The sequence below is a fragment of the Sabethes cyaneus genome, chromosome 1 (genome assembly GCF_943734655.1).
Source record: "Sabethes cyaneus chromosome 1, idSabCyanKW18_F2, whole genome shotgun sequence".
NCBI lineage: Eukaryota > Metazoa > Arthropoda > Insecta > Diptera > Culicidae > Sabethes > Sabethes cyaneus.
The window spans coordinates 142936692-142964663 of NC_071353.1; the positions used below are offsets into that span (position 1 = coordinate 142936692).

Consider the following 27972-nt stretch of genomic DNA (forward strand, 5'->3'; position numbering starts at 1 on the left):
ATCATCCGAGATTCATGATTTTATGTACAACACAGGTTAATTTGTGGCAATACGAAGTTTGTCGGGTCAGCTAGTTTAAAATAAAATTTCCAGTAAAATTTACTGCTGATGTGAGTGAAAAATACCCTAGATTGATTTTCATCCGTTTTCTGTGTAGACTTCGAGTTGTTTGTTATTGTTTCTGTTTGTGTATTTTCGTTTTCTTCGTCAGTCAGAAGATCGGAATTAGCAAATTTGCATTAAATTTTCTCTTGTGGTTTCAGTAAATAATTTAAGGATTAGCTGGCTTAGTTTTAGGCCGCGCAACAATGTCACTTGTAGCGGTGGCGGATATGAAGGCTCGTCTTCGAGCAAAACTTGCCATTCGCCAACCACAACAAGAGCAAAGGCCATGTCGCTTGTGTCTTCACTACGTCGAGGATGCGGAACCAATGGTCGATATTTTTGCCCCGAACAATTCCACCAAACTGATCGATAAGATTCGCGATTGCTTGGGTATATTCATTGCTCCGTCCGACGATTGCTCCGGAACGACGGTGCGGTTCGTCTGTTCTAGTTGTGCGCAAACTGTGGAACTGATCGATGAGTTCCGCATTCTGTGCCACCAGACGGCTGAGGTATACGACTCGATACGGATACGATCATCGAAAGTTAGCGGAAAACGGAAACCGTACTGTGCTGCGGTTGGCACGCTTCGTGCTTGTATACGGGAAGTACAATGTGCGGTCAATGAAGCGCTACGCATAACGACACCCGAGGACAACGCCGTTGACGCAAGTAGTGTTAAAGTTGAAAATGATTCGGCATGTCCGTCGTCCATCGAGCGCGAAAATACGGAAACCACTGAGCAGTTGGAGGTGGAGGAAATCAATGATCTGTTGAGTGGTGGTACCCCGTCGACGGATTTTGTAGTCGTCAAAGTTGAAGTAACGGATCCGGAAGAGCTGGAAACTTCTGCTGCATCTGATTCCATTGGAACAGCCGAGCTAAACGAAATTATTACCGAAAGTAATGAGTGGTAATATTTGACTTACAATTTTAAAAGTTATTCTTAACGCTAAACAAAAGCTTGCGGTTACAGCGAACGTTTAACGATAGCGTTAAAGATGGCCATTGCGAAGGAAGTGAAACTGCATCCGGAGCTATGGGATATTACATTTGCTAGGTACGATTGAAGGTGATTTATAAATCGAAACTTTAATGTTTACTGGCTGTTACAGCTCTGTTGAAACAGTTAACGAACTGTGGGCTAGATTGGCACATAAATTTGGATTAGATGTAGCAATATTTCGACGCCATTGGCGCCGTATTCGGGATGGCTATCGCGAACTACAAAGACGTGAGTCGCTCGGGGATAGTTTGTTTCTTGAAGATGCCACTACCGCCGAGTTGTTTCTACTGTGCAAACAGATGTTTGATACTGCTTCGAAACAACCATTGCCAGGCGAGCAGCTTAAAATAGAGGAAAATGCAGATGCCCAAGCGTCAGCTGAGGACCAACAGAGGATGGCTTATGCGCGAGTTATCTACAGGCATCCGGTGGTTTGGAACGTAAAGCATATCGAGTATGTGTGAGCTTATGTGTGCTCGGTTCTGCAAGGAACTACAAGAAATGTTTATTCACAGCTATCCATTTCGAGGATCACGAGAGGAAGGTTGGGAACAAATTGGCAAAGAATTGAATGTGTCTTGCGAGGATGCTAAACGTCGTTGGAGAAATACGCGGGAAATGTACCGGCTTCGTGCTAGGCGTTTGGCAAGAGGTAAACTGTATAAGAGTGAGTCCCTTGCCTACGACCCCCTTTTGAAATTGTTAGACGAAATGATGAAGTGTTATCCGGTTCGAAGCGGTTCGAAAGAGTCTAGTGCCGTTGCTAGTAGCTCTAATAAAAAGAGTGTTGCTTCTTATAAAGTGTTTAAGTACGATAGAAGGTTGAAGTTTGCTCAGATCTGTTACGGTTATGAAATACTGTGGAACAATCGGCATCCGGAGTACGATTTTTCTACACGACTGGTTCACAGATAATTAAAATTATTCTTAACTTTCAGCTACAATGTAAACGCGAAAAAGGAGCCTATCTGGGATGAAATAGCCCAACAAATGGAGATAACCCGTGACGAAGTACGATACCAATGGAGTCGCTTGCGGGCAATCTATCGAGGTCGTCGTTTAGGCTTCCTGGAAGGTTCGATTGCTCTCGATGACCCAAAGTTGAATGATCCTTTCTATAAACTATTGGAAGATATGCTGGGCGAGAATATGCAACTTGGCCAGAGAAGTGCAACCATTATGTCGGCTCAACAATATGCCAGAGGACCGTTTCAAAGAATTGAACGTCAGATTCAATTGCTTGAGGAGATTACGCAGCGCGAGATCATTTGGAATGAAAACCATCCCGAGTAAGTATGACAGCTATTGAAGAAGAGGTCTCCATCTTTGCGCTGGGTTGTAATTATTATTTTGTAGCAACCTTAAAGTGGAAACGCGTACTGTTGCCTGGAACGAAATAGCAGCAAAGTTTGATGTGAATCCACTAATCGTGAAATCCGAATGGAAACGGCTTAGAGACGTCCACTCTGGCCGCAAAGATCAGACCTCACTGCAGAATGCGAATGATGCAAATGAGCAACGATTGCTGGAGCTAATTCAAAGATTGGTACCAGCATCGGAGACAGCACCGGTAAAACCAGAAAAGCGACTTGGCGACGACGTCCGGCGCTCAAGCTGTCGAGTGGTCAAAAGGTCGAGAGTTGTAACTAAACCAAAGAGAAGATATCGCGGCAAAAAGACTTTCGACAGTGTGGGGTGTGTTAAGATGGATCGTAATGGCATCGTGAGGCATCACAAAGTCTGCGAATTGTGCGGCAAGCTGGTCGAGCGATCCATGTTCGAATATCACATGAATCAGCACAACGGCCTGCGGCCGTACGCGTGTTCCTTCGAGGGCTGTGACAAGCAGTACAGCAACAAGATCACCCGCGATCGGCACGAGGTGATGACGCACGGAGAGGGTGGCTTCAAGTTCGAGTGCGATCAGTGCGATGCAAAGTTTAAACAGAGAGCTCCATTTAAGCTTCACTATGCAAAGAAACACAAAAGTGAGGAAGTGCCGTGCAATATTTGCGGGAAAATATTTAAACACCGGTAGGAATCGAAAGGGGAATCTTGATTGAGTTTATTTTGTCTTTGGTACTAAAAATTCCCTATTTTGCAGGCACCTACTGCGGCAGCACAAAGAGCTGCACACTGGTAATTTTCCATGCAACGTGTGCGGCAAGGTGTTGCGGAAGAGATACTCGCTTAATGTGCATATGCGGGTTCACACCCAGGAGAAACCGTTTCCATGCGAGCTGTGCGAGCTGCGCTTTATGCTTAAGGTGCAAATGAAATCACATTTGCTGAAGGTGCACGGAGTTCAGCTCGAAGAAATAGAGGCAGTTAAAGCTAACCTTAATAACACGGTTTAAACGAAGAAAGTGCAACCGTCGTAAGTCATCGTCACAAAAACGGCTACCCTTGCAATCCAGCAGATGGATCAGAAATTGCACCAAATAGCAATGCAGTGAAAAGGACAGATTTTATGAACAGTATATGAACCACTCATTAGAATTAGATCGATAACTTTACTAAGTAAAACCTCAACTAAAATTTATTCTAATTAAAATTGTGGCTACACATAAATTATACAAATATCGAATTAGAACGTAAACAAAAAAATCCGTGCAAACTATGTATTAAATCAATAAATTTGTAGCTTGAAGCTTTCGTAAAACATAGTAAAACGCGTTTGCTTTCGGGAATCGCTAATGGTCTTACCGACACGCATTAGTAAAGGTATTCTTTACTAATAGAGGTTGGAAGACTGCGGTTACGGTTGATAACGACGATATCGACGTCATCCACAAAAGTAAGACGTATGCGAGATTTCGTAATGATAGTCCAGATCCCATCCACATTTGCTGTTCGTGCTGCCAATTCCAAGCCAATGTGCAATAGAAGGGGAGAGAGTGTATTCCCTTGCTTCAGTCCATCCATCGTCACGAAAGCGACTGAGGTTTCAGCCGCTATTCTGAGGCATGACGTTGACCCTTCGAGCGTCATACTAATTAGCTTGACTAGTTTCGTAGGAAAACCATTGTTTAGCATTATCTGCCGAAACGCTCATTTCGTTTGACTGAATCGTACCCCGCCTTGAAATTAACAAAGTGATGATGAATCTGCAAAGGGCATCTTATAGCCAGAATTGAGTAATTTCGATAATTTTTACACTTGAGTCGACGTCCTTTTTTGAAATTAGGGTAAATGAGGCCATCCAACCACTTCACCGGTCCTTCCCAGCAGCCTGACCCTTTTTCAAGTCATTAATTGCCTATAGTTAACCTACTGTGTGGCTCTGGAAGTGCTCTGCCTCTGAGCAGTCCCTGGAAGTGCCTTTTTCTCTTGGCCGCTGCCGGCGTTTGGTCAGTAAGCAGATTGCACATCACAAGTATAGCATGGCATGATCTCTGTTTATCACCGTTTTGTAGTAACACTGTGTTCCTGGAGTATGGCACCTCTGTCCCTGCAAGCACGTGTTCCTCGTATTCGCATTTTCGCATGCTCCCAAATCAGCTGCGAGGTGTGGACAATCTTTCTTTAGGTGACTGGCTTGCTTACACAGAAAACAGGTACGCGTTTCCGTGTTTTGCTTACTAACACTACTGGCTGATTTGTTGCCACCGCCAGTTCCACGCTTTCGACGATGTTCCACTCATAGCGCTCGTCCACTACTCGCACCAGCCGTTTCGCTGCGCTCCCTACACTTTTCCGATTCCGCCAACAATTTCGATTTCACCAGCTGCAGTGTTAACTCTTCCCGCGACCGCTGCCGTTGTTAAATAATCGTACGATTCCGGCAAAGAGCAAAGCAACATGGCAACTTGTAGCTTTTCTGGGATAGCATCACCAATATCCGCGATTCGTTGCAGCAAATCGGAAAAAGTTTGCAGGTGTTGTTCCATATCGTCACCTTCCTTCAATTCCAGGCGCGTCAACTTTTTCAGCGGATACACTTCGGATCCTTTGTCGTGATATGTCTTTAGACTGTCCCAGACTGCCTTTGCTGATGCACAGCTTCTCACCAAGCTGGTCTGATCATCCTCAATACATAGCCCGATTGTCGCACGGGCTTTTAAATCCGCCTTATTCCACGCAGTTGTCACTGGATTCGGTGCCTCATCCGAGATGACGTGCCAGATCTTTTCCCGAATCAGCAGCATCTCCATCTTAAATTTCCACGACTGATAGTTGTGGTTATTTAACTTCTGCATTGCAAAACGCTGTAGATCCGCCATTTCGCCACTTGCAGGAAACCGTTGAACCAAAGAACTACGATGCAAATAATCCGAAAAAAACGAACCGTTCCGTGACTTTTACGCGAAATTTCACTTTCCTAGACTAGTCTGGGCCCATAACCTGTGGGCGGACAGGAACTAGAGGAACCAGACCAGGACAAATTACCGGAATTATCGGAACAAAAATAAACACCACCGTATATTCTTATAACGTGGTTTTTGTTCTTCAATAACTGTGTCTCATTATTGCTAAGTCCGGTAGTTCACAAGGCAGTCATTTGGGTCCGCTTATCTTCGTGCTATACTTCAACGATGTAAACTTTTAGCAATGCGGACTCAGGCTTTCCTGTGCTGATGATCTTAAGATCTACCTCGAAGTCAAAATAGTAGAAGATGCCGTGTTTCTGCAACAGTAACTGCCGAGCTTTTCAAGATGGTGTAGCGAAAATAGAATGGTTCTCAACATTAGTAAGCGTTAAGTTGTGTCGTTCTCCAGGAAAAAAAACGGCAAATCTCTTTTGGCTATCATCTCGGCGATCAACCTGATTAAAAGAGACTCCTGCATCAAGGACTTGGGAGTCCTCTTTGACACACAGCTCACCTCCCGCTACAAGCAGCATATGAACTATCATTGTTGCTAAAACATGCCGCAGTTTTAGCCTAATTATGAGAATCGCGATATTCTTCACTGATATTCTACTTCTTCAGCATAGAGCCGGGATGGCTCGTGCTGTTTCAAGCACTCGTCTCCATTCAACTCGGTCTTGGGCCACTCGTCGTAAATCTTAGTCGTCTCAGCAGTCGCAAATCGCTTTCGACCTGGTCGAGCCATCGTGCCCCCCTGTTCCTGGTGCCGGTGGGGTTATTGAGAAGGACTATTTTTATCGCACTGTCGTCCGGCATCCTTACGACGTGTCTGGCCCACCGTAGCCTGTTAACTTTCGCTAGATGTACGATGGGAGTCTCCCCAAGCAGTGCCTGTAGCTCGTGATTCATGCGCCTCCCCCACTCTCCGCTTTCAGTTTGTGCTCCGCCAAATCTCGTCCGCAGCACTTTCCGCTCGAACACGGCAAGGTGAGCAGCGTCACGGCTTTCAAGTCCATAAATAACTACCGGTCTAATAAGGGTTTTGTACATTGTTAGCTTCGTGCGGCGGCGTATGCTTCCTGGTCGTAGCGTTTTACGAAGGGAAAAGTAGGCCCGATTTCCCGCTTGGATGCGCCGCTGGATCTCCTTACTAGTGTTGTTGTCCGCGGTCACCAGCGATCCCTGTTAAAGTTAAATACTTTTCGTGCTACAATATAACTTAAAACTATGAATAGTACGGCTAACTACGGTAAATAATTATTAAAACTTATGAAACTAGATACTTAAACATAAATATTGAACCAAGACACTAAATTATACTTAATTATGTAGGAGAAGAACTTAACCTATACTGTTGACCGCGAAATTGGAAAAGTGTAAAAGGTCCACTGATTTGTACGTATTAATATAGCTAATTATGTTAAATGTTAATTAAAATATGTCTTATTAAATAGATTTGAAGCTGTCTCACACACAATAAAGCTGTTCAATTAACCAGTGCGGTGCCTTTAAATTTTGGTGGTTCAACATTTCTTCAAATAAATCATCGTGCAGATGTCGACCGCCGCCAGAAATTCGGATAAACAGGACAATTGCGCTGCCTGCAATAATCCGGATACCGATAACAACTATGTTCAGTGCGACGCGTGTAATTCTTGGTGGCACTTCTCGTGCGTTAATGTGTCTGACTCCGTCAGAGACCGAGCGTGGATGTGCTCGAACTGTATGGAAACAGCACCGCAGAATCCACCCGAACCGAGATGCAGTTCTTCGAGCAGTTCTGATGCGAGTATGCAGCGCAGTCTCGCTCAACTGAAAAAACGCCAGGATCTCGAACGACAACGGATGGAACATGAGCTGCAAGTTAAGTTCCTGAACGAGCAATTGGCGTTGTTGGACTCGACTAGGAGCCGAGTAAGCAACCGTGAAAGTGGAAGGCTAGTAGCCGATTGGGTTAACGGTAATCCGGAGCAAGAAGACGGCGCGGTGGGTGGTCCCTCGAGCCCGCCAGCAGCCGCTCAGCCCGCGGAAGTAAATAACGCCGATCCAGTGGAAACGGTACGCAACCAGAGAAAGCAACTTCAAAGCTGCCAGTTGCAATCGGTTTCTGCTAGTCAACGCATAGAATATCCAACACGTCAGTTGCAGCAGTGCATAGACCAGCGCGAGCGCGGAAGGGACCAGTCCGATTGGAGTATCAGTCCGTTGGCGGTTCAGCGTCGGTACACCCTTCCGAACCCACCTGATGATGTTCAGTGTACAGGTAGCCAGCAGAACTCAAATCTGGGTGCATACAAAAAAAGGTATGCAAATGATACTAGTGGCGCAGGTAAGAGTAATGTGCATGAAAGTGGTTTGTCCAATAAAATGTACGGTGGTAATGTCCCTCATAAGCCCTCTATGATATCCTACGATACGATTCCCATTCATAATATCAGACAACAGTCCGTCTCTCGCGATTTTGAGCAAATTCCTCTCGATACTCATCGCCAGCAATGCATTCCCTCAACCTACTATGATCAGCAGCGTGATCCTTCAGCACGCTGTGCAAATCCCAATGTACAGTCTGCACCGTGTGAAGAGTGGTACCAGCCACAGCAACGACGACGATGGAATGCAGACCAGAACGGCCCGTCCCCGCAGCAGCTCGCGGCACGTCAGTCGTTGGCATGTGACCTTCCCCAGTTTTCAGGTGACCCTGCCGACTGGCCTATTTTTATCTCGAACTACGAGTATACGACGACATCATGCGGGTACACGAATGGGGAGAACATGCTCCGGCTACAACGGTGCCTCAAAGGACCTGCACTCGAAACAGTACGTAGCCGATTGGTGTTGCCTGCTGCGGTACCGCAAGTAATTGAAGCACTCCGTATGCGGTATGGGCGCCCGGAACTGCTGATTACGCGTTGCTGGAAAAGGTGCGCAAGCTTCCGGCTGTGAAGTCTGAAAGGCTGGAACAATTAATAGAATATGGTATGGCAGTGCAAGCTCTTTGCAACCATATTGAAGCAGCCAATGAACATGCACACCTTTCGAATCCAATGCTTCTTCAGGAGCTCGTCGAAAAGTTGCCGGCCGATCAGAAGCTGATGTGGGCCGGGTATAAACGAAAGTTCGGCGTAGCGGACTTGAAAACATTTAGTAATTATTTTCTGCCGGAAGATAGGTCATCGGTTACGAGAATGTCCGGGATTCAAGGATTTAAATGTTGACGACCGGTGGCGGAAGGTTCGAGCATTGTCACTATGTCAGATCTGTCTCTTCAGTCACGGTAGGCGATCGTGTAGAAGCAACAACCGTTGCAACATTGATGGCTGTCAGTATCGCCATCATCCATTATTACATTCAGTGAGGCGAGCTGTGGAAGCAGCTACCCCAGCTCAACAGGCAGAAAGTCACACTCATCAGTATATCGGATCGAGCGTCCTGTTTAGGATCGTGCCCGTTACGTTGCATGGGCAGACTGGTGAAGTAAATACCTATGCCTTCCTGGATGAAGGGTCATCGCTGACTCTGATAGAGAACGGAATTGCAGAACAACTCGGAGTCAATGGAGCCACCCAGCCACTTTGTTTACGGTGGACGGGTAATACGTCGAGAATCGAGGAAAAGTCGAAGATTGTCTCCTTAACTGTCAGTGGAGCGGGTTCGCAGAAGCGGTTTAAGATGTCGAACGTTCGCACCGTGTCGAATCTAAACCTGCCCAGCCAGAGCTTCCAAATGGAGGAAGCTGCCAAGCAATTCGACCACTTGAAGCAGCTACCGATACAGAGCTACCGAAACGCCGTGCCGAAGTTGCTGATAGGACTTGATAATTTACATCTGGCCGTTCCATTGAAGTCGAGAGAAGGTACTGGAAACGGACCAATAGCAGTGAAAACAAGACTCGGGTGGTGCGCGTATGGAAAGCAACAACCCGGAGTAAACGATGAGCATAGTTTCCACATTTGCGAGTGTACTACAAATAAAGAACTACATGATGCTGTCAAGCAGTTTTACGAAATCGAAGAAATAGGATCGGGGAATGTCACTCTGCGATCAAAGGAAGAGCAATGCGCACTGGATTTGTTGGCGCAGACGACGGTTCGTGTCGGTCAAAAATTTGAAACCGGCTTGTTATGGAAGGATCCCGACGTGGAGTTGCCGGATAGCTATACAATGGCGCTTCGCAGGCTGGAATGCCTGGAGAGAAAAATGTTACGTGATCCGAGTTTGAAAGCGAACGTTCTCCAACAGATGCAAGACTTCGTGAAGAAGGTTTATATCCATAAAGCTACAACCGACGAACTAAAGGAAGCTGATCCTCGACGAATTTGGTATCTCCCCATAGGTGTCGTTACTAATCCGAAGAAGCCAGGGAAAATACGCATTGTTTGGGATGCTGCAGCCAAGGTGAGTGGAGTTTCGCTGAACAGTGTGTTAATGAAGGGGCCGGATCAGCTGGTGCCGCTGTTGGGAGTGCTATTCCGCTTTCGGCAGTTCAAGGTCGCAGTGTGCTCCGATGTGAAGGAAATGTTTTTGCAGATACGTATGCGTGCTACCGACAAGCATGCGCAGCGAATTCTTTGGCGTACGGATACAGTGCATGATCCGGAAATCTTCCTGGTCGATGTTGCTACGTTTGGGTCAACGTGTTCGCCAGCATCGGCTCAATTTGTGAAGAACCAGAATGCGCGAGAGCATAGCGACCGGTTTCCCAGAGCAGCAGATGGTATACTCCAGAGTACGTATGTAGACGATTATCTAGACAGCTTTGGGTCGGAGGAAGAAGCTTGTCGTATTTCTGAAGAAGTTCGTCAGATTTTCCGTAACGGTGGGTTTCAATTGAGGAACTGGATTTCAAATAGTGAAAGCGTACTGCAGCACCTTGGTGAGACACAAGCTGCTGTCAGTAAAAGCTTAACGACAACCAGCAATGATGCTGAGCGCGTGGTTGGGATGTTATGGGATCCATTGACGGACGAACTATCGTTCAGTACTCGAATGAGCGATGAAGTTCATTATCTCCTGGAAAACGACAAAGTTCCAACGAAGAGGCAAGTGCTACACTGCGTCATGACCCTGTTTGACCCGTTGGGCTTATTAGCAACGTTTCTAATTCACGGGAAGATCTTAATACAAGACCTGTGGCGTGCTGGACTCGAATGGAATGCAGAAGTCAGCAACAGTCAGTATGCAGATTGGAGAAGATGGACCAAAATGCTATCATATATCGCAAATGTCCGTATTCCTCGCTGCTATTTCTCGGAAGCATCAACGCGTACGTATGAGGATACTGAACTCCGCGTCTTCGTAGATGCTAGCTTGCTTGCCTATTCCTGTGCACTGTACCTGCGAACAATCGACGAAAGTAGCTCGCCCCAATGTGTGCTGATTGCCGCGAAGGCCAAGGTGGCGCCGCTGAAGCCAATGACCATTCCTAAGTTGGAATTACAAGGATGCGTACTGGGAGTACGAATGATGAAGTTCGTACAAGCAAATCACTCTATTACCGTCAGGAGGCGAGTTATATGGACAGACAGTTCGGTTGTGCTTTCGTGGATTCGTGCGGATCCGAGAAACTATCGACCGTTCGTGGCGAACCGAGTCGGTGAAATCCTCGAAAACACGGTAGTCGACGAATGGAGGTGGGTGCCATCGGAGTTAAACCCAAAGTTGGTCCAAAGTTCTTGAGTCTTCCGGAACGTGAGTGGCCGAGTCCTGCGGATATTGTCGTAGACACAGTTGAAGAAGGCCGGCCGTTAGTTCTCTTCCATGCCAATTGGATTCCAGTGATCGATTACTACCGGTTCTCTAAATGGGAAAGGCTGCAACGTAGTATGGCATTTGTGCTGCGATTTATTTCTAACACGAGAAAGAAAGGAGAAAAAAGCTCTGGGCAACTGACACAACAAGAGCTGTATGCCGCCGACATCGTGGTCCTCATGCAAGTACAGATGGAAGCCTTCGTGGATGAGGTGGCGACACTAAGGAATAATAAAACATTACCGGAAGACCAGCAGGAATCAGTCGAGAGAACAAGCACCATTTATCAACTGATGCCGATGATGGATGAACAGGGATTGGTGCGGCAGAATAGTCGACTTGCAGCAGCGAAACATCTACCCCACAGCGTCCGTTTTCCAGTCATCTTGCCCAGAAAGCATCGATATACCGAGCTACTTGCTGCGCGTTATCATCGCCTTTATCGTCATGCGAACTTCGAAACTGTAGTGAACGAAATTCGTCAACTGTTCGTTGTACCAAGACTTCGATCCGTAGTGAAAGCTGTTGAACGAAATTGTCAACTTTGTAAAGTTCGGAAAGCACTTCCGACAGTTCCCCCGATGGCACCGTTGCCATTCGCACGATTAGCTGTACATGATCGTGCATTCAGTTACGTCGGAGTGGACTACTTCGGGCCGCTGCTAGTTAAACAGGGCCGCTCGAACGTAAAAAGGTGGATAGCGCTATTCACCTGTCTAACAGTACGCGCCGTACACCTTGAAGTCGCATACAGCTTGTCCACATCGTCGTGTATCTCCTGCATTCGGCGTTTCGTCTGCCGTCGTGGAGCTCCCAGAGAGTTTTTCAGCGACAATGCTACAAACTTCCACGGGGCCGAACGGCTGCTCCGGAAACAGATCAACGAGGGGATATCAGCAACATTCACTAACGCTAATACAAAGTGGACCTTCATTCCACCTAGTGCTCCAAACATGGGCGGTGCCTGGGAGCGGCTGGTCCGCTCAGTAAAGACTGCGATTGGGGATGCATATGCCGAGGAAAAGCTCAATGACGAGGATTTGCAAACTTTGATCGTAGAGGCAGAGGGCATTGTAAATACTAGACCACTTACGTACCTACCACTTGATTCTGCGGAATCTGCATCACTTACTCCTAACCATTTTTTGATGGGGAGCTCCAATGGAGTCAAGCAACCAACCGTGGACACTGAGCCTCAGCAAGCAGCATCTCTGGAATCTTGGCATCATATCCATCGCCAACTCAACCGGTTCTGGCAACGCTGGCTGAAGGAGTTCCTCCCAGTAATCCGAAAACAATCTAAATGGTTTGGTGAGTTTCGACCACTAAAAGACGGAGACCTGGTATTGATAGTGGACGAAGGTAAACGAAATGGATGGATGCGAGGGACGGTGATCGAGGCGATAAAAGCGTCGGATGGCCATGTGCGACAGGCTATAGTCCAGACCGCTGGAGGAGTCTTTCATCGACCGGTATCTAAACTCGCAGTACTCGATGTTAACGGTAACAGTGAGGTCATCGGAGCCCGAGGACCACACCCGGGGGAGGATGTTGCTACAGGGACATCGAGTGAACCGGCAACACGGTTGTAACCGTAACGCAACGAGTGACATGAATCCAGTCTACACATTAGGGGCTCTACGCTAGATACGGTCTGTCAGTATGAACAAAGAACAAATGTAAATCGGTGAAAGCACATGCGGGTTTAATCGTCTTATACTAAAAGTGTTAAAGTTAAATACTTTTCGTGCTACAATATAACTTAAAACTATAAATAGTACGGCTAACTACGGTAAATAATTATTAAAACTTATGAAACTAGATACTTAAACATAAATATTGAACCTAGACACTAAATTATACTTAATTATGTAGGAGAAGAACTTAACCTATACTGTTGACCGCGAAATTGGAAAAGTGTAAAAGGTCCACTGATTTTAATTAATATATTAATATAGCTAATTATGTTAAATGTTAATTGAAATATGTCTAATTAAATAGATTTGAAGCTGTCTCACACACAATAAAGCTGTTCAATTAACCAGTGCGGTGCCTTTCAATTTTGGTGGTTCAACAATCCCAAATACAAGAACTCCTCTACCACTTCTAGTTCGTCGCCGTCAACGGTTACCGTCCGTGGGAGACGCGCGTTTGTTTCCTTTGAGCCTCTTCCTTTCACGTATTTGGTCTTCGACGCATTTATTTTTAGCCCAATTCTCCTGGATTCCGCTTTCAGGTAGATTGCCTCCGCCGTCGCAAAGTTTCTGGCTATAATATCGAAGTCATTTGCAAAGCCTAGAAGTTGGCTACCCTTGGTAAAAATCGTGCCTCTCGTTTCGATGCTCACTCGTCGGATCACCCCCTCAAGAGCGATGTTGAACAGCATGCAGGATAAACCGTCACCTTGTCTCAACCCTCGCCGCGTCTCGAAGGGACTCGAGAGTGTTACAGAGATGCGTACGAAACACATCACTCGATCCAATGTAGCTCTGATTAGACGCGTCAGTTTGTCCAGAAAACCGAGCTCGTGCATTATCTGCCATAGCTTGTCTCGATCAACTGTTTCGTATGCTGCTTTGAAATCAATAAAGATGTGATGCGTGGGCACGTAGTACTCCCGACATTCCTGCAAGCTCTGTCAGATAGTAAAAATTTGGTCCGTAGCTGCGCGAGCCCCCATGAAACCCGCCTGATAATTCCCTACGAAACCTTGCTATCGGTGACAACCGGTGTAACAGGATCTGGGAGAGTACCTTGTAGGCGGCGTTTACCAGCGTAATACCGCGATAGTTGCAGCAGTCTAACCGATCACCCTTTTTGTAGATGGGACAAACCACTCCTTCCATCCATTCCTCCGGTAGCTTTTTCTCTTCCCCAATCCTTGAAATAATCCAGTCTAGAGCCTCACTGATATACATAGCTCGAAGAATTTGTACTGCGCGCTTGTCCGGATGCTGGAATATTGCTCTGCGGTCTGCAATTGCTATTATCTCTACGGCGTTGATCGGTTAGAGAAAATACAATGTAAATTCATTTGATTCGCCCTCCGTCGCCTGCCATGGAACAACCCACTCCAGTTACCAAGATACGAAACACGTCTGATGCTAATCGGGCTGGATATCCTAGCAATGAAGAGAAATCTGTGCCGAGCAATCTTGTAGCTGATATCCAGATGACGAGGGTTGATTGTCCATGGCTTCTCAACCATATTAGTTTACGACCACAACCACCTCTTCATAGCAGAATGTTCCTCCAAGTACCGTTTCGAAAGACGAATTATGCAGCATGGCTCTTATATAGAGTCTTTACAAGAATACCGAAGTACGGAGCGAAAGGCACATAGCCTGTAGTCTAAACTATAATACAAGGGTTTCTGGTGATAACTTCCTGGTACCTGGTAGCAAATTGTTTCTTCACAAATCGGTCGTAAAATCACAGACTGAAAGATACTAGACTTTTTCCTTATAATACTTTCTTCGATTAAACCGCATTTTTGATGTTGGCCTTAGCCGCCTCTATATCTTCGAGCAGAACGCCATGTACCTTCAGCAAATGTGTTTTCATTTGCACCTTAAGCATAAAGCGCAGTTCGCACAGTTCGCATGGGAACGGTTTTTCCTGGGTGTGAACCCGCATATGCACGTGTAGGGACCATTTCTTCTGCAACACCTTGCCGCAAACTTTGCACGTAAAACTACTTGTGTGTAACTCTTTGTGCTTCCGCAGTAGGTGCCTACAAAATAGGAAATTTTAGTATCAAAAGCGTTAGTCAAACCCACTTGGCTGTTGCTTCCTACCGATGTTTCAATATTTTCCCACAAATATCACACGGAACTTCATCACTTTTGTGTTTGATAGCGTAGTGAAATTCGAATCTGGCTCTCTGTTTAAACTTAGCCCCGCACTGATCGCACTCGAACTTGAAGCCATCTTCAACGTGCACCATCACTTCATGCCGATCGCGGGTGATCTTGTTGCTGTACTGCTTATCGCAGCCTTCGAAGGAACACGCGTACGGTCGAATGCCGTTGTGCTGATTCATGTGATACTCGAACAGGGATCGCTCGACCAGTTTGCCGCACAATTCGCAAATTTTGTGATGTCTCATCGTTCCATTGCGATCCATCTTAACACACCCTACACTGTCGTAAGTCTTTTTGCCGCGAAATCTCCGTTTCGGTTCCGTTACCAGTTTCGACCTTCTCCGTTTGCCTTCGATGAGTGGCTTTTCTGGTGGTTTTACTGGTGCCGTCTCCGATACCGGTACTAAGCGTTTTATGAGTGCCAGCAATCGTTGGTCGTTTGCATCATGTGCATTCTGCGGTGATGTCTGATCTTCCCGGCAAGAGTGGACGTCCTTAAGACGTTTCCATTCGGATTTCACGACCAACGGATTTACGTCAAACTTTGCTGCTACTTCGTTCCATGCGCCAGTGCGCATTCCCACTTTACGATTACTACAATATGATAACAAATACCTAGCGTAAGATGGAGACCTTCTCCTTAATAGCCGTATACTTACTCAGGGTGGTCTCCATTCCAAATGATCTCACGCTGCGATATCTCTTCAAGCAGTTCGATCTGACGTTCAATGCTTTCAAACGGTCCATGTTGGGCATGTTGTTGAGCCGACATAATGGTTCCACTTTTCTGACCAATCTGCATATTCTCGCCTAACATATCTTCCAACAGTTTGTAAAGAGGATCATTTAAAATGGGATCGTCGAGGGCAATCGAACCATCCAGCAAGCGCAAACGACGACCACGATAGACGCCCCGCAACCGGCTCCACTGATATCTCGCTTCGGCACGGGTTATCTCCATTTGTTGTGCAATTTCATCCCAGGCAGGGTCTTTTTTCGCGTTTATATTGTAGCTGAAAGTTAAAGGTAATTTTTAACTATCCACTGTGAATTAGTAGTTTACAAAAGCATACTCTGGATGCCGATTGTTCCACACTATTTCATAACCGTAACAGATCTGAGCAAACTTCAACTTTCTGTCGTTCTCAAAAACTTTATAGGAAACACCAGAAGCAGCATCCTGTTTATCAGAACTGACAACGGCAGTGGAATTTTTAGAAATACCTCGAGCCGGATAACACTTCACCATTTCGTCTAGCAGTTTGAAAAACGGACCATTTGCGAAGGACTCATCCTTGGGCAGTTTACCTCTTGCCAAACGCCTAGCACGAACCCTGTACATGTCGCGTAAATTTCTCCAAGTGCGTTTAGCATCCTCGCAAGGCACGTTCAATTCTTTGCTAATTTGATCCCAAGCATGCTCACGTGAGTCTCGGCGTGGATAGCTGTGAATAAAGAATCGAATTTTAGGTCCTTGCCGGAAAGGTAACGCACAAGATCACACGTACTCGATATGCTTAACGTTCCAAATAACTGGATGCTTGTACATAACTCGCAGGTAATCCACCCTCTGCTGGTTCTCATTTGACGCAACGGAATTAACGTTTTCTGCTATTTTAAGCTGCTCGCTTGGCAGTGGTTGTTTCAAAGCACTATCAAACATGTGTTTACACAGTTGAAACAATTCCGCAGTAGTCGCGTCTTCCAGGAACAAATTATCTCCGATTGACTCACGCCTTTGTAGGTCCCGGTAGCCCTCTCGAATACGGCGCCAATGGCGCCGAAGTGTTCCAACCTCCAGCCCATATTTACGTGCCAACTCAGCCCACATTTTGCTGATTGTTTCAGCTGAGCTGTAGAAGAAAGTAAAAATTAACTTTTAATTTTGGTAATTACCTTCAAGCGAACCTAGCCAATGTTATGTCCCATAGTTCCGGACGTTGTTTTACTTCCTTCACAATGGCCATTTTCAAGGTGCCGGTCAAACGTTCACTACTAATGAAATGGTGTGGCTTAGAGTTAGGATTCAGCAAAATTTTAAGTCAGAAATTACCAATCACTGCTTTCTTCGGTTGCTGCAATGGGCTCAATAGTGGGAGTTTCCAGTTCTACTGGATCCAGTGCTTCAATTTTAACCGCCACAAAATCAATACCCGGATCGGCGCCAGCGCCCGACAGATCATTGAATTCCACCGGCTGCTCACAATTGCTTTCTGTATCGGACTTGATGGAGGGCGGCGGACTTTCCAGATCGCTTTCAAGCTTAACATCACCGGGGTCAACGCTGTTGTCCTCAGATTTCGTTTTGCACAAAGCTTCATCGACCGCACACTGTACTTCCCAGATACAAGCACGAAGCGTGCTAACCGCAGCGCAGTACTGTTTCCGCTGTTCGCTCGCTTTCGAAGACCGTATCCGTATCGAGTCGTACATCTCAGCCGTCTGGTGGCAAAGAATGCGGAATTCGTCGATCAGTTCCACGGTTCGCGCACAGCTAGAACAGACGAACCGCACCGTCCTGTCGTCGTCGTCGGACGGAGCAATGAATATACCCAGACAATCGCGAATCTTATCGTTTAGCGTGCCTCCGATCGGATCGTCCGTGGCGAAAATATCTATCATCGGTTCCGGACTGTCCACATCCTCCACGGTGTAGTGTAGACACAAACGACATGGTTGTTGCTGTTTTTGATTTTTAGCGATTTTTGCTACAAACGACATTGTTGCTCAACTGGATCAAGTAATGGCATTGTCGAATCCCTGCGCCACCGAAAACTAACCCGACGAGTTGTTTGAATTGTTAAAATTACAAGGGAAACGTATATTTATTTTATTTACACAGCAAAATTCATTTGTTTTTGAGATTTCGATCCATCAGCTATCCACCAGCACGACCAGCACCGAAGCAAATCGATTTTCTTGTTTTTCTTCTTTATTTGAGTTGACACTTGACTTGACAGCGTTGACAGGCGTTGATGGCATTTGTTCCATTTTTCAGGTGTACCCTAACCAATCTGTCCTCGGGACGCTCGCCTCGCTCGGCAGCTGTTTTGCTCTTGTGTAGTTGTGTTGTGTGCATCGGTTATCCAAAAATTGTGAAATTTAAGGACTAAAATTTAAACCAAAGCCAAGGTGGACGAAACTTAAATTACAAAATATGACGATTGATTAAAAAGTAGTTGAATGAACTGAGATGTGCCGATATTGTTGAATAACAGCATTATTTTGTTTTCACGGTTTTCATATTTCATCTATCCGTCTGCGCCTGTAGTCTGGTAATAACACTAAAAACAACAAAAAAATCTTGGGTGGAGCTTCTGAACTAGTCTAGTGCTGAGCTGAGTAAGCAATGAAGATCAACGAAAAGAATCTGTGCCTGTTTGCCACTTCACCACCGGTGGATTTAGAGGGCTGGCTTAATAAGCGAGGCGAAATCAACAAGAGCTGGCAGCGGCGCTGGTTTGTACTGAAGGGCAATTTGTTGTTTTATTTCGAACGGAAGGGCGACCGGGAGCCCCTTGGGATGATTATCCTGGAGGGATGCACCGTAGGTGAGTCACCCAAAATCTGTGACTTTCTTTGAACCACATTAAAATGTCCGTTCGATTTCAGAACTGGCGGAAGAAGGCGAACAGTACTGCTTTCAAGTTATCTTTCACGGTCCGAACAACCGGACGTACTACCTGAGCACCGAGTCGCAGGTGAATATGGAACAATGGATGAAGGCACTGACCTGCGCCGGGTACGACTACATGAAGCTGATGGTGGCCGAGCTGCAGCGCCAGCTGGACGAAATCGAAGGTTGCAAGGAGAAAACACCGGAGGCGACGCCCCTCCCGGCGCCGAAGGCACCACCCAGGCGGCAAAATCCCTTCAACAAATCCACGGCGGTCCCGCTCGAGTATGCCTCCAACAGTGGTGAGTTTTCTTCTTTGTCTGTCTGTCTGTCTGATCGCAGAGTACCTCTCTAAATATTGCAGAAGTTAGCCCTGTTTTGAAACGGTAGTGGTTCCGCTTTTTCGCTTGTGTTTTAGTTTCTAGAGTGACTATGTAAGATCGCATGCTTCTAAATTACTCATATAAACTGTTTTATTCATACGGAGTATGGGATTCTTGCGTAATGTGCGGGTGTTTGTGTAACGGATGCGGTGGTAAACATAAGATTGTTAGGATATTTTTGGTTTTTAGCCTCAGAAAATTACTTTAGACCCAGTTAGTTTAGGGCGTAACATTTTTGTTCAGTCGATGCAGAAGGGTGGACAGCTAAAACAGATGCGGACCACCTTTCAAGAAACGACGCACTTTCCTAAAATCGACAATCCAATCCAAACACCTCATTTCTAGCGGCCGATTCGACGAGAGGTAACGTGGCACCAGGTGCTCCGGCATTCCCGCTCGTCTCGCCCCAGGTGATTAGACGAGCGCCAGCACCTCCGGTGCAAAATAATTCGTTTTCCTCTTCTGCGTTGGTTCAACCGCAGCTGACCAGCACGGACCGAGGAGCCGTTCATCAGCCCGAACCAAGCCCTCAGGGGTCGGAAGCAAAACCAAGCAACAACGTACTGAACGTTGATCTGCTGGCCATTGCCGGCGAGCCGCTCGAGTTGACCTTCGCGCGGATGCACACAACACTGGGCGCACCCGTTCAGGCAGATTTACGCGAACGGAAAATAGCAATGGAAAAGAGCGAACCGTCGCTGATTATGTTCTGAATGGTTTAGAATCTGTGTACAATCTTATTCATGTGACCACGCCGATTCGGAATAATGGGCAGAACTAACGCCGAACGGTCCGCGAAATGCAGCGTTCGTAGTACTACAGTAACTGTTAATTGCTAGTTTGTTTGAATAACTTGATACGCTGCAAGCCAATTGTTTTAGTTGATCGTTCAAAGAATTTAATGACTTTTATTAGGTATTATATTTATTAACGTAGGAGATATTAATCAGTCAAATGATTAGGAGATTAGGTATAAGGTTTGGAATCAGCCGCTGTAGAAAGTAGAATCCAAATGCCAAATTTGCTTGTTCTGTTTTGTGATAAAACTGTACATTATCTCGACACAAAAAAACTACCATGACTATGTCAATGCAATTTCGCTCATTCGTATCATAATGCTCAAATGCACGAAAATAACTTCCATCTTGCAGTGCAACATATCATTCAGAAGTAGAGGGAGAGAGAAAGGCCTTCGATAAGCTTGCTTTATTCTGTCGTTACAACCGTTTTCAAGACTTGCGGATGACTTATTTGAGGTTCGATGGTGTTTGTTTTGTGAAACGTTCTAATTGAGCAGCAGTTATGATATTTGTACGGTTTGGTTACAAACTGTTTTAGTTGACTGTCTTTTAGTTTAGTTAGACTACGCCGGCTTTATGCTGGCTTCCCATGTTCCACTTGCGTCATGGAATGTGGAATGAAACCCGCTTTGATAGGGTTTTTCTCGGAATAAAGCGGCTAGTTGATTTGTTCACCACCGACCGCCGATAGCGTCGTTCATGCTGTAAATATTGCGACGAGTTGGCAATGGCAACATTGCATTGTTCTGTAGTGCTCGTGGTCGAACATTTATGCTAATCTGTTGGGTCTATTCCATCCTGGAATCAGGAATCAGAATATTTTGGCTCAAACGGCACTATTGCCGTAGATTCCATCCTGAATGCAATCTACAATAAACAGAATGCAATCTTGAGGAAGCTTTACCAACACGGAGAGGTTCTAGGTCGATCAGTTGACAGTGGCTTTCATAGCTGGGAAGACGAAACGCGGGTTTTTCTATGACAGCTTTCGCAAAGCGAATATAATGGACTCTACGTTGAACTGATTCAATTCTCCCAGCGCTATTGTTGTAGTTAGTTGTAGATTCCAAACGCTAACAGTATTCTAGAGCTGACCGCTGTACAACCCTCTTTTTATTTCTTTTGCAAAAATTATTACAGTGTACTTATTAATTTCACATTGTTGCCAATCGAAGGAAAATAAAATTCGGTTAGTGAAGAGAACCTCACACGTTTTCCAACCGCTGAGCTGCTGCATCGTTATAGGATTCCAAGGTAATCCCCGATTTGGTTTACTGTCATTTATTCCAACTAATATCTCATCGAAATGGATGAGAAACAGAAGCGGTGATAAAATGCTACACTGTCTCACACCAGCAGTAATCCATATAGGGTCGGACAAGACGTCGTGCAAAACCTTGCACGAGAACGCCTCGTACTGAGCCTCGATGAGATGGACCAGCTTATATGGAACTCCTCAACGCCTAACTGCGTCCCGGATGTTTCCGTGGTTGAGACGGTCGAACGCCTTTTAGAAGTCAACGAACACCAGCAGAAGGGTGTCCTGGAATTCGTTGATCTGCTCCAATATATTGCGAAGCGTTGTGAATCGGAATCCTGCTTGCTGCCACCGGACAGTAGCGTCAATCTTCTCCTGGATCCGGCTGAGAACTATCCTACTTTGAGAGTAAAACAGAGCAACGTGATGTCACGCCAGTTATCGCGTTCAGTTAGGTCTCCTTTTGTAGGGACTGTGGTGAATGCTGAAGAATCGATTTTAGTAGGCCTTGTATATGCTGTAGTAGAAAACGAATCAATCTTCTGTCAGTAACGATTTCGTTTAGTTTTAAGTTGGACCTGCATGTTTCTCAATACAAGACTAATTTTGATAAGAATAAGTCTATTCAACTTTGGCGACGAGAAGAACCCGTATGTAAGATTCGGTGGTGAGTGAAGAGTAGAAAATGCCTAAGCGATTTTGATCGGGTCAGGCAATAACAAAAATACCTCGTTACGAACGGGAGTTCCCTGAAAGGTGTACTGATAAGCGATGGAAAAATTCCAGTCGGGTCAGGTAAAAGAAATAGTACTTCGTTACGAACTAGAGATTTTCCTAAGCAACGAACAAGGTTACAATACAAAACTGCGGCCTTGACCCCCGACTGTTGGCCACAAGAAATTGCTTTTAGGGAATTCGACGACGCTCGTTCGAATCCAGCCGTATGGCTTCCCCCTATCGCTACCGCTCCGCCTGCAACTCCAGCCGTTAGACCACCCGGTAACGCTGCTGTCGACACCTTCGTGCTGTCCGTGACCCCGATGGCACTTCAGACGCCTAGTTGCTGAAATTCAGGCGATACCGGAATGCATCGAGTGCAGCATCATGGAAGCCCCTAACCTCCCCGCCGCAGTCGAGACATTCCCGCCAACGTACATCAGTCGTTCCGGTCCTGTGTATGGGTGCGGGAGCCCTCGGCAAATATATCACGCTGAACCGCTATTTCTCTGCTGATGCAGTTTACGTTTCCAGTTCTTCAACAACCGGCTCACCGATCCTCGAAGTTCAACCGACTGATTTCTGCCGGCTCGACGCTTCTGCCAGTTTCAGTCAACCACTCAATTCAACTCACACCGGGAAGCCGGGATGCATTGATGTTGTTGGTACCATGGACGCCCCCGACCTCCCTGCCGCAGTCGAGTCATTCCAGTCAGCGACCAGCAGCCGTCCCAGTCCTGTGTGCGGGAGCAGCGGACGGGGCGTTCAAAACCCCCTGCCAGGCAAGTTCGTAATTATTGATTCCCGCCCCACCTGGTGATCCGTACTCTGCTTCCAGTCCTTCGCTTCGCAACCAGGAACCGTACAACCGCTCAGAAGTCCAACATATTCACTGCTACTACCAAAATGTGGGTGGCATGAACACGAGTGCTGTCGACTATCTGCTCGCCTGCGCCGACCGTCCGTACGAGATAATCGTATTGACCGAAACCTGGCTTGACAATCGTACGTGCTCTCGGCAGATATTTGGGCCTAATTATGACGTGTTTCGCTGCGACCGCAGCATACACAATAGTCGCAAAAGTACAGGAGGTGGTGTCTCGATAGCAGTCCATCATCAGTTCAAAGCGTCTATCGTCGAAAATGACAATTGGCTACCCGTCGAGCAAGTGTTGGATACGGTAAAGCTTGCAGACCGGAGGCTGTTCTTGTGTGCACTGTATCTCCCTCCAGATCGCACCCGCGACCCCGTTATCTTGAATGCTCATATGAATTCAGTTACTGCAATAGCTTCAATGGCGTCTCCAGTAGACGAGATAATAATTATAAGCGATTTCAACCTGCCTGGGTTAAAGTGGCGCGTACGAGGCAATGGTTTCATGTACGTTGACTCTAGCTCGTCGTCTCTATTTCCACTCACTAACGAGTTACTCGACTGCTACAGCACTGCCACCATGCAACAAGTCAACAACATTGCTAACGAAAACGGTCGCTTTCTCGATTTATGCTTTGCAAGTGTGCAAGTTCAGGCTCCCGAAATAGCGATGGCTCCGTCCGCGCTTATTAAGGACGTTCCACATAATCCACCCTTGCTGGTTACTATCCGTCAACAAATACGTCTTGACGCGACTAGTGCAACACCGATCGTCTACTATGATTTCACCCGTGCGGACTTCAGGGAAATCCAAAGAACCCTGACTAGCATCAATTGGGATGCAGTTTTGGACAAGGATGATGTTAATTCTACCGCAATGACATTCTCCAATATCCTGAACTACGCTATCGATCGACATGTCCCAAAAAGAACCATGCCCGCTCTGAAGCAGATACCCTGGGTAAACGCTATGTTACGACGTCTGAAATCCGAGAGAAAGACCGCTCTCAAGAAATTTTCAAAATATCGAATGTTGCCACTCCGTAACCGCTACTTGTCGATCAACACGCGTTACAAACGATTGAGTCGCTCCTGTTTCCGGAACTACCTGAGCAACATCGAACGTAGACTGAAAAGGTTCTCGTTCTTCTGGACCGGATGGTATTCCGTCTCTTCTGCTGAAATAGTGTATCAACGCCTTGCCACCTGTTCAGTTTATCAATCAGTACAGGTGTCTTCCCAACAATATGGAAATCGGCATACATGTTTCCTGTTCATAAAAAGGGGAATAGGAGAAATGTGAATAACTATCGCGGCATCTCTGCACTAAACTCAATATCAAAACTGTTTTTGCATTCTTTAAGCAGTATGTCGTATGGCACCGAATCGACGTAACGAATGGTTTGACGAGGAATGCCAGCAGATATTGGATGAGAAGAACGCAGCGCGGGTACAAATGCTGCGTAGAGCCACCCGTCAGAATGTGGAGCGATACAAACAGAAGCGGAGGCAGCAAACCCGACTCTTCAAGGAAAAGAAGCGCCACCAAGAGGAGAAGGAGTGCGAAGAACTCGAACAGCTGTACCGCTTTCACGACACACGGAAGTTCTATCAGAAACTCAACGGATCTCGCAAAGGCTTCGTGCCGCGGGCCGAAATGTGCAGAGATAAAGATGGAGGTATCTTGACTGATGACCGTGCGGTGATCGAAAGGTGGAAGCAGCACTACGATGAACACCTGAATGGCGTGCAGGCGGAAGACCATGATAGCGGAGGAAGTGACCACATTGGTGCAGCAAGCGACGAAGATGTGCCACCCCCATCGATAAGGGAAGTTAAAGAAGCCATCCAGCGGCTGAAGAACAACAAAGCAGCGGGAAAGGATGGCATTGGAGCGGAACTTATTAAAATGGGCCCGGACAAGTTGGCCGGCTGTCTGCATCAATTGATTGTCAAGATTTGGGATACGGAACGACTACCGGAGGAGTGGAAAGACGGGGTTATCTGCCCTATCTACAAGAAAGGTGATAAGCTGGATTGTGAGAACTACCGAGCCATCACTATCCTGAATGCCGCCTACAAAGTGCTGTCCCAAGTCCTCTTTCATCGACTATCGCCAATAGCCAATAGATTTGTGGGAAGTTACCAGGCCGGCTTCATGGAGGGTCGGTCTACAACAGACCAAATCTTCACCCTGCGGCAGATCCTCCAGAAGTGCCGCGAATTCCGAGTCCCCACGCACCACCTGTTCATCGATTTCAAAGCCGCATATGATAGCGTAAACCGACAAGAGCTATGGAAAATTTTGGACGAAAACGGCTTTCCGGGTAAGCTTACTAGACTTATCATGGCTACGATGGATGGGATCCAGTGCTGTGTGAGAATCTCGGGTGGATTGTCGGACCCATTCGAATCTCGCAGGGGACTTCGACAAGGAGATGGTCTTTCCTGCCTGCTATTCAACATTGCGCTTGAAGGTGTTATAAGGCGAGCGGCGATCGAAATGCGGGGCACGATTTTCAATAAATCCAGTCAATTTATCTGCTTTGCTGACGACGTGGACGCTGTCGGCAGAACATTTGAGGCGGTGGAAGATCAGTACACCAGACTGAAACGCGAAGCAGAGAAGATTGGATTGCAGATAAATACGTCTAAAACGAAGTATATGCTGGCGGGCGGGACCGAGCGCGACAGGGCTCGCTTGGGCAGCACCGTGGTAATCGTCGGGGATGAGTTCGAGGTAGTCAACGAGTTTGTATACCTTGGCTCGCTGGCAACAGAGGACAACAATACCAGCCGTGAGATTAAAAGACGTATTATCAGCGGAAGTCGGGCCTACTACGGACTCCACAAACACTTGCGGTCGAACAATCTGAGCCCCCGTACAAAGTGCACACTGTACAAAACGCTAATTAGACCGGTTGTCCTCTACGGGCACGAAACGTGGACATTGCTAGAAGAGGACCTACGAGCACTCGGAGTTTTCGAACGGCGGGTGCTAAGAACCATCTTTGGCGGAGTGCAAGAGAACGGTGTATGGAGGCGAAGAATGAACCACGAGCTCGCGCGTCTCTACGGCGAACCAAGTATTCAGAAAGTGGTTAAAGCTGGACGGATACGTTGGGCAGGACACGTTGCTAGAATGCCGGACAACTATCCTGCAAAAATGGTTTTCGCATCAAATCCGGTAGTAACAAGACGAAGAGGGGCACAGCGAGCGAGGTGGCAAGACCAGGTGGAGCGAGATCTGGCGAGCACTGGGTGCCCGTGGAACTGGAGATCAGTTGCCATGGACCGAAACAGATGGAGAAATTATACTGCGCAGGCCTTGTCATAAGACGTTAGGCCAATTAAAAAAAAAAAAAAAAAAAGCAGTATGTCGTAGACGATCAACACGGCTTTATGCCCCAGCGGTCCACGACAACCAATCTTCTAACTCTTACGTCCGACGTGATAAAAAGTTTTGACGACCGGTCGCAGACGGACGTTATTTACACGGACCTTTTCGTTGCTTTCGACAAATTGCACCATCGAATCGCCATCGCCAAACTGGACAAACTCGGAATCGGAGGCTCGTTGCTACGAAACCTCTCCGATCGCCACCTAGAAGTTAGCATCGACGGGTTCACCTCTAGACCTTTCACTGCCAACTCTGGAATTCCCCAAGGTAGCCATCTCGGACCTTTGGTTTTCCTCGTCTACTTCAACGATGTCAACTTCCTGCTTAAATGCCCGCGACTCTCTTTTGCCGACGATCTGAAGCTGTATGCTAAAGTCGATAGTCTGCCCGACGCCTGCAAGAGCAGCTACTGATTTTTGCAAGGAAATTGAACCTTTTCGTTTTCGACTGCTTGCTATCAGACGTGCCCCTACGCCGCGAAAACTGTGTCAAGGACTTGGGAATACTCCTTGACTCCAAGCTTGACTTCAAACAGCACATCGCATATATTGTCGATAAGGCCTGCAGGAATCTGGGATTTATCATGCGGATCGGCAAGAACTTCAACGACATCTTCTGCCTCAAAGCTCTCTACTGTGCTCTTGTCCGGTCCAACTTTGAGTACTGCGCTCCTGTGTGGAGTCCTTACTACCAAAATGGAGTTGACCGAATCGAGTCCGTGCAGCGCCGATTCACACGTTTTGCACTTCGAAGATTGCCCTGGAACGACCCCTTTCAGCTGCCCTGCTATGAACAACGCTGCAGACTCATCGATCTTGACCCGTTGAACACTCGTCGCGACGTGATCAGAGCAATGGCTGTCGCCGACATGCTGACCTCGAGCGTGGATTGTCCATGTCTACTCGCGAACCTCAACATATACGCCCAAAGTCGTGTTCTACGCAACGGCCCTTTTCTGCGTGTACCGCATCGGCGAACCAACTATAGCACATTTAGCACAATCATCGGTCTGCAACGCCATTTCAATCGATTTATACATAGCTTCGACTTAAACGTCAGCCGCGAGATTCTGAAAACTCGTTTCCTGGCACTAGCACGTAGATTTTAGTTTAAGTGTGTCAGTAGGGCCAGTAGGCCTGTTGATATGTTTATACAAATAAACAAATAAAGGTTCTGTCGGGTCAGGAATGGAAAATAAAGCGTTAAATGAGAGGCCTAAGCGACGGGAAATTCCGATCGGGTCAGGCAAAACGATAAATTTATTCCCACTTTAAACCATATCGTTGCAGTAATAAAAAAAATGTTTCTAGCTGCATAGCAACAAGAGAAACATGTTTCAACTACCACAGGGACTTTGACCAATATGCCCTGATCCAGTCCTCCGGAAAAGTTGGGGTTTCCCATATATTGCTGAAAAGCCGATGCATCATCTGGACTGACAAAGATTTGTCAGCATTGACCATTTCGGCTGAAATGCAGTCTATCCCTGGCGCTCTATTGGATTTCATGCTCTTGATGGCTGCTTCAATTTCATCCATCGATGGCGCCTCTGAGTTGACGCGATTAGTTCGACGAACTGTAGGTGTCATACGCGTTGGTCTTTGACATTTGAAACTCGGAAGAGTTGTTCAAAATGTTCAGTCCATCGCTTAAGCTGTTCTTTACGGTCAGTCAGTAGCTGACGGGATCTGTTCTTTAGCGGCATTTTGTATTCATCCGGGCACCACTAAGGCGGCGAGCCTTAGTCGTACAACAAACGGATATCACCATTGGCGGCGGTGAATTCATCTACCACTGCTAGTTCCTTGCCTTCAAGGGATGCGCACGTTTGTCTCCTCTTTAGTTCAACCAAATCCTCCCAGACTCCGCTACCTTTGGTGAAAATAATGCCT

At 46.7% G+C, this 27972-nt stretch overlaps 4 protein-coding genes across 6 annotated transcripts; 3 read left to right on the plus strand and 1 right to left on the minus strand.

The window, feature by feature from the left end:
• The first annotated feature begins 272 nt into the window (after window positions 1-272).
• On the plus strand, window positions 273-3468 carry LOC128746326 (uncharacterized). Its single transcript, XM_053843378.1, has 7 exons — window positions 273-1018; window positions 1082-1165; window positions 1221-1565; window positions 1627-1992; window positions 2050-2400; window positions 2468-3145; window positions 3216-3468. The coding sequence occupies exons 1-7, from the start codon at window positions 309-311 to the stop codon at window positions 3466-3468; spliced, it is 2787 nt and encodes a 928-aa protein (XP_053699353.1). The 5' UTR covers window positions 273-308.
• Window positions 3469-6975: 3507 nt separating this feature from the next.
• LOC128746327 (uncharacterized) lies at window positions 6976-12761 on the plus strand. The gene is made up of 4 exons (XM_053843379.1): window positions 6976-8238; window positions 8478-8565; window positions 8774-10889; window positions 11039-12761. Exons 1-4 carry the CDS (start codon window positions 6976-6978, stop codon window positions 12759-12761), a joined length of 5190 nt encoding a protein of 1729 aa, XP_053699354.1.
• A 1873-nt stretch (window positions 12762-14634) lies between these two features.
• Window positions 14635-17916, minus strand: LOC128741607 (uncharacterized). Of its 2 annotated transcripts, none has more exons than XM_053837560.1 (7): window positions 17086-17916; window positions 16941-17024; window positions 16541-16885; window positions 16106-16477; window positions 15692-16045; window positions 14967-15626; window positions 14635-14902 (listed from the first exon to the last, which is right to left on the minus strand). In XM_053837560.1, exons 1-7 carry the CDS (start codon window positions 17751-17753, stop codon window positions 14650-14652), a joined length of 2736 nt encoding a protein of 911 aa, XP_053693535.1. In that variant the 5' UTR covers window positions 17754-17916; the 3' UTR covers window positions 14635-14649. The 2 variants fall into 2 exon arrangements, with proteins under 2 accessions (XP_053693535.1, XP_053693526.1); XM_053837551.1 differs by having other exon boundaries at window positions 16941-17027.
• Window positions 17917-18121: 205 nt separating this feature from the next.
• On the plus strand, window positions 18122-20397 carry LOC128739446 (sesquipedalian-1). 2 transcript variants are annotated; one of them, XM_053835266.1, is made up of 4 exons: window positions 18122-18207; window positions 18304-18583; window positions 18645-18950; window positions 19377-20397. In XM_053835266.1, the coding sequence occupies exons 2-4, from the start codon at window positions 18382-18384 to the stop codon at window positions 19742-19744; spliced, it is 876 nt and encodes a 291-aa protein (XP_053691241.1). In that variant the 5' UTR covers window positions 18122-18207; window positions 18304-18381; the 3' UTR covers window positions 19745-20397. The 2 variants fall into 2 exon arrangements, with proteins under 2 accessions (XP_053691241.1, XP_053691815.1); XM_053835840.1 differs by having other exon boundaries at window positions 18147-18164.
• Window positions 20398-27972: the final 7575 nt, after the last annotated feature.

Bases quoted from the DNA above. Each gene is read 5' to 3' on its own strand.
- LOC128746326 (XM_053843378.1), top strand. From the start codon at position 309: ATGTCACTTGTAGCGGTGGCGGATATGAAGGCTCGTCTTCGAGCAAAA. The intron at 1,019-1,081 runs GTAATATTTGAC...TTGCGGTTACAG, and splicing joins ATTACCGAAAGTAATGAGTG to CGAACGTTTAACGATAGCGT. The intron at 2,401-2,467 runs GTAAGTATGACA...ATTATTTTGTAG, and splicing joins TGGAATGAAAACCATCCCGA to CAACCTTAAAGTGGAAACGC.
- LOC128746327 (XM_053843379.1), top strand. From the start codon at position 6,976: ATGTCGACCGCCGCCAGAAATTCGGATAAACAGGACAATTGCGCTGCC. The intron at 8,239-8,477 runs GTACGTAGCCGA...ATGCTTCTTCAG, and splicing joins AAGGACCTGCACTCGAAACA to GAGCTCGTCGAAAAGTTGCC. The intron at 8,566-8,773 runs GTAATTATTTTC...TATTACATTCAG, and splicing joins AGCGGACTTGAAAACATTTA to TGAGGCGAGCTGTGGAAGCA.
- LOC128741607 (XM_053837551.1), bottom strand. From the start codon at position 17,753: ATGTCGTTTGTAGCAAAAATCGCTAAAAATCAAAAACAGCAACAACCA. The intron at 16,478-16,540 runs GTACGTGTGATC...CTTTATTCACAG, and splicing joins TGGAACGTTAAGCATATCGA to CTATCCACGCCGAGACTCAC. The intron at 14,903-14,966 runs GTAGGAAGCAAC...CCTATTTTGTAG, and splicing joins GGGAAAATATTGAAACATCG to GCACCTACTGCGGAAGCACA.
- LOC128739446 (XM_053835266.1), top strand. From the start codon at position 18,382: ATGAAGATCAACGAAAAGAATCTGTGCCTGTTTGCCACTTCACCACCG. The intron at 18,584-18,644 runs GTGAGTCACCCA...GTTCGATTTCAG, and splicing joins CCTGGAGGGATGCACCGTAG to AACTGGCGGAAGAAGGCGAA. The intron at 18,951-19,376 runs GTGAGTTTTCTT...CCTCATTTCTAG, and splicing joins CGAGTATGCCTCCAACAGTG to CGGCCGATTCGACGAGAGGT.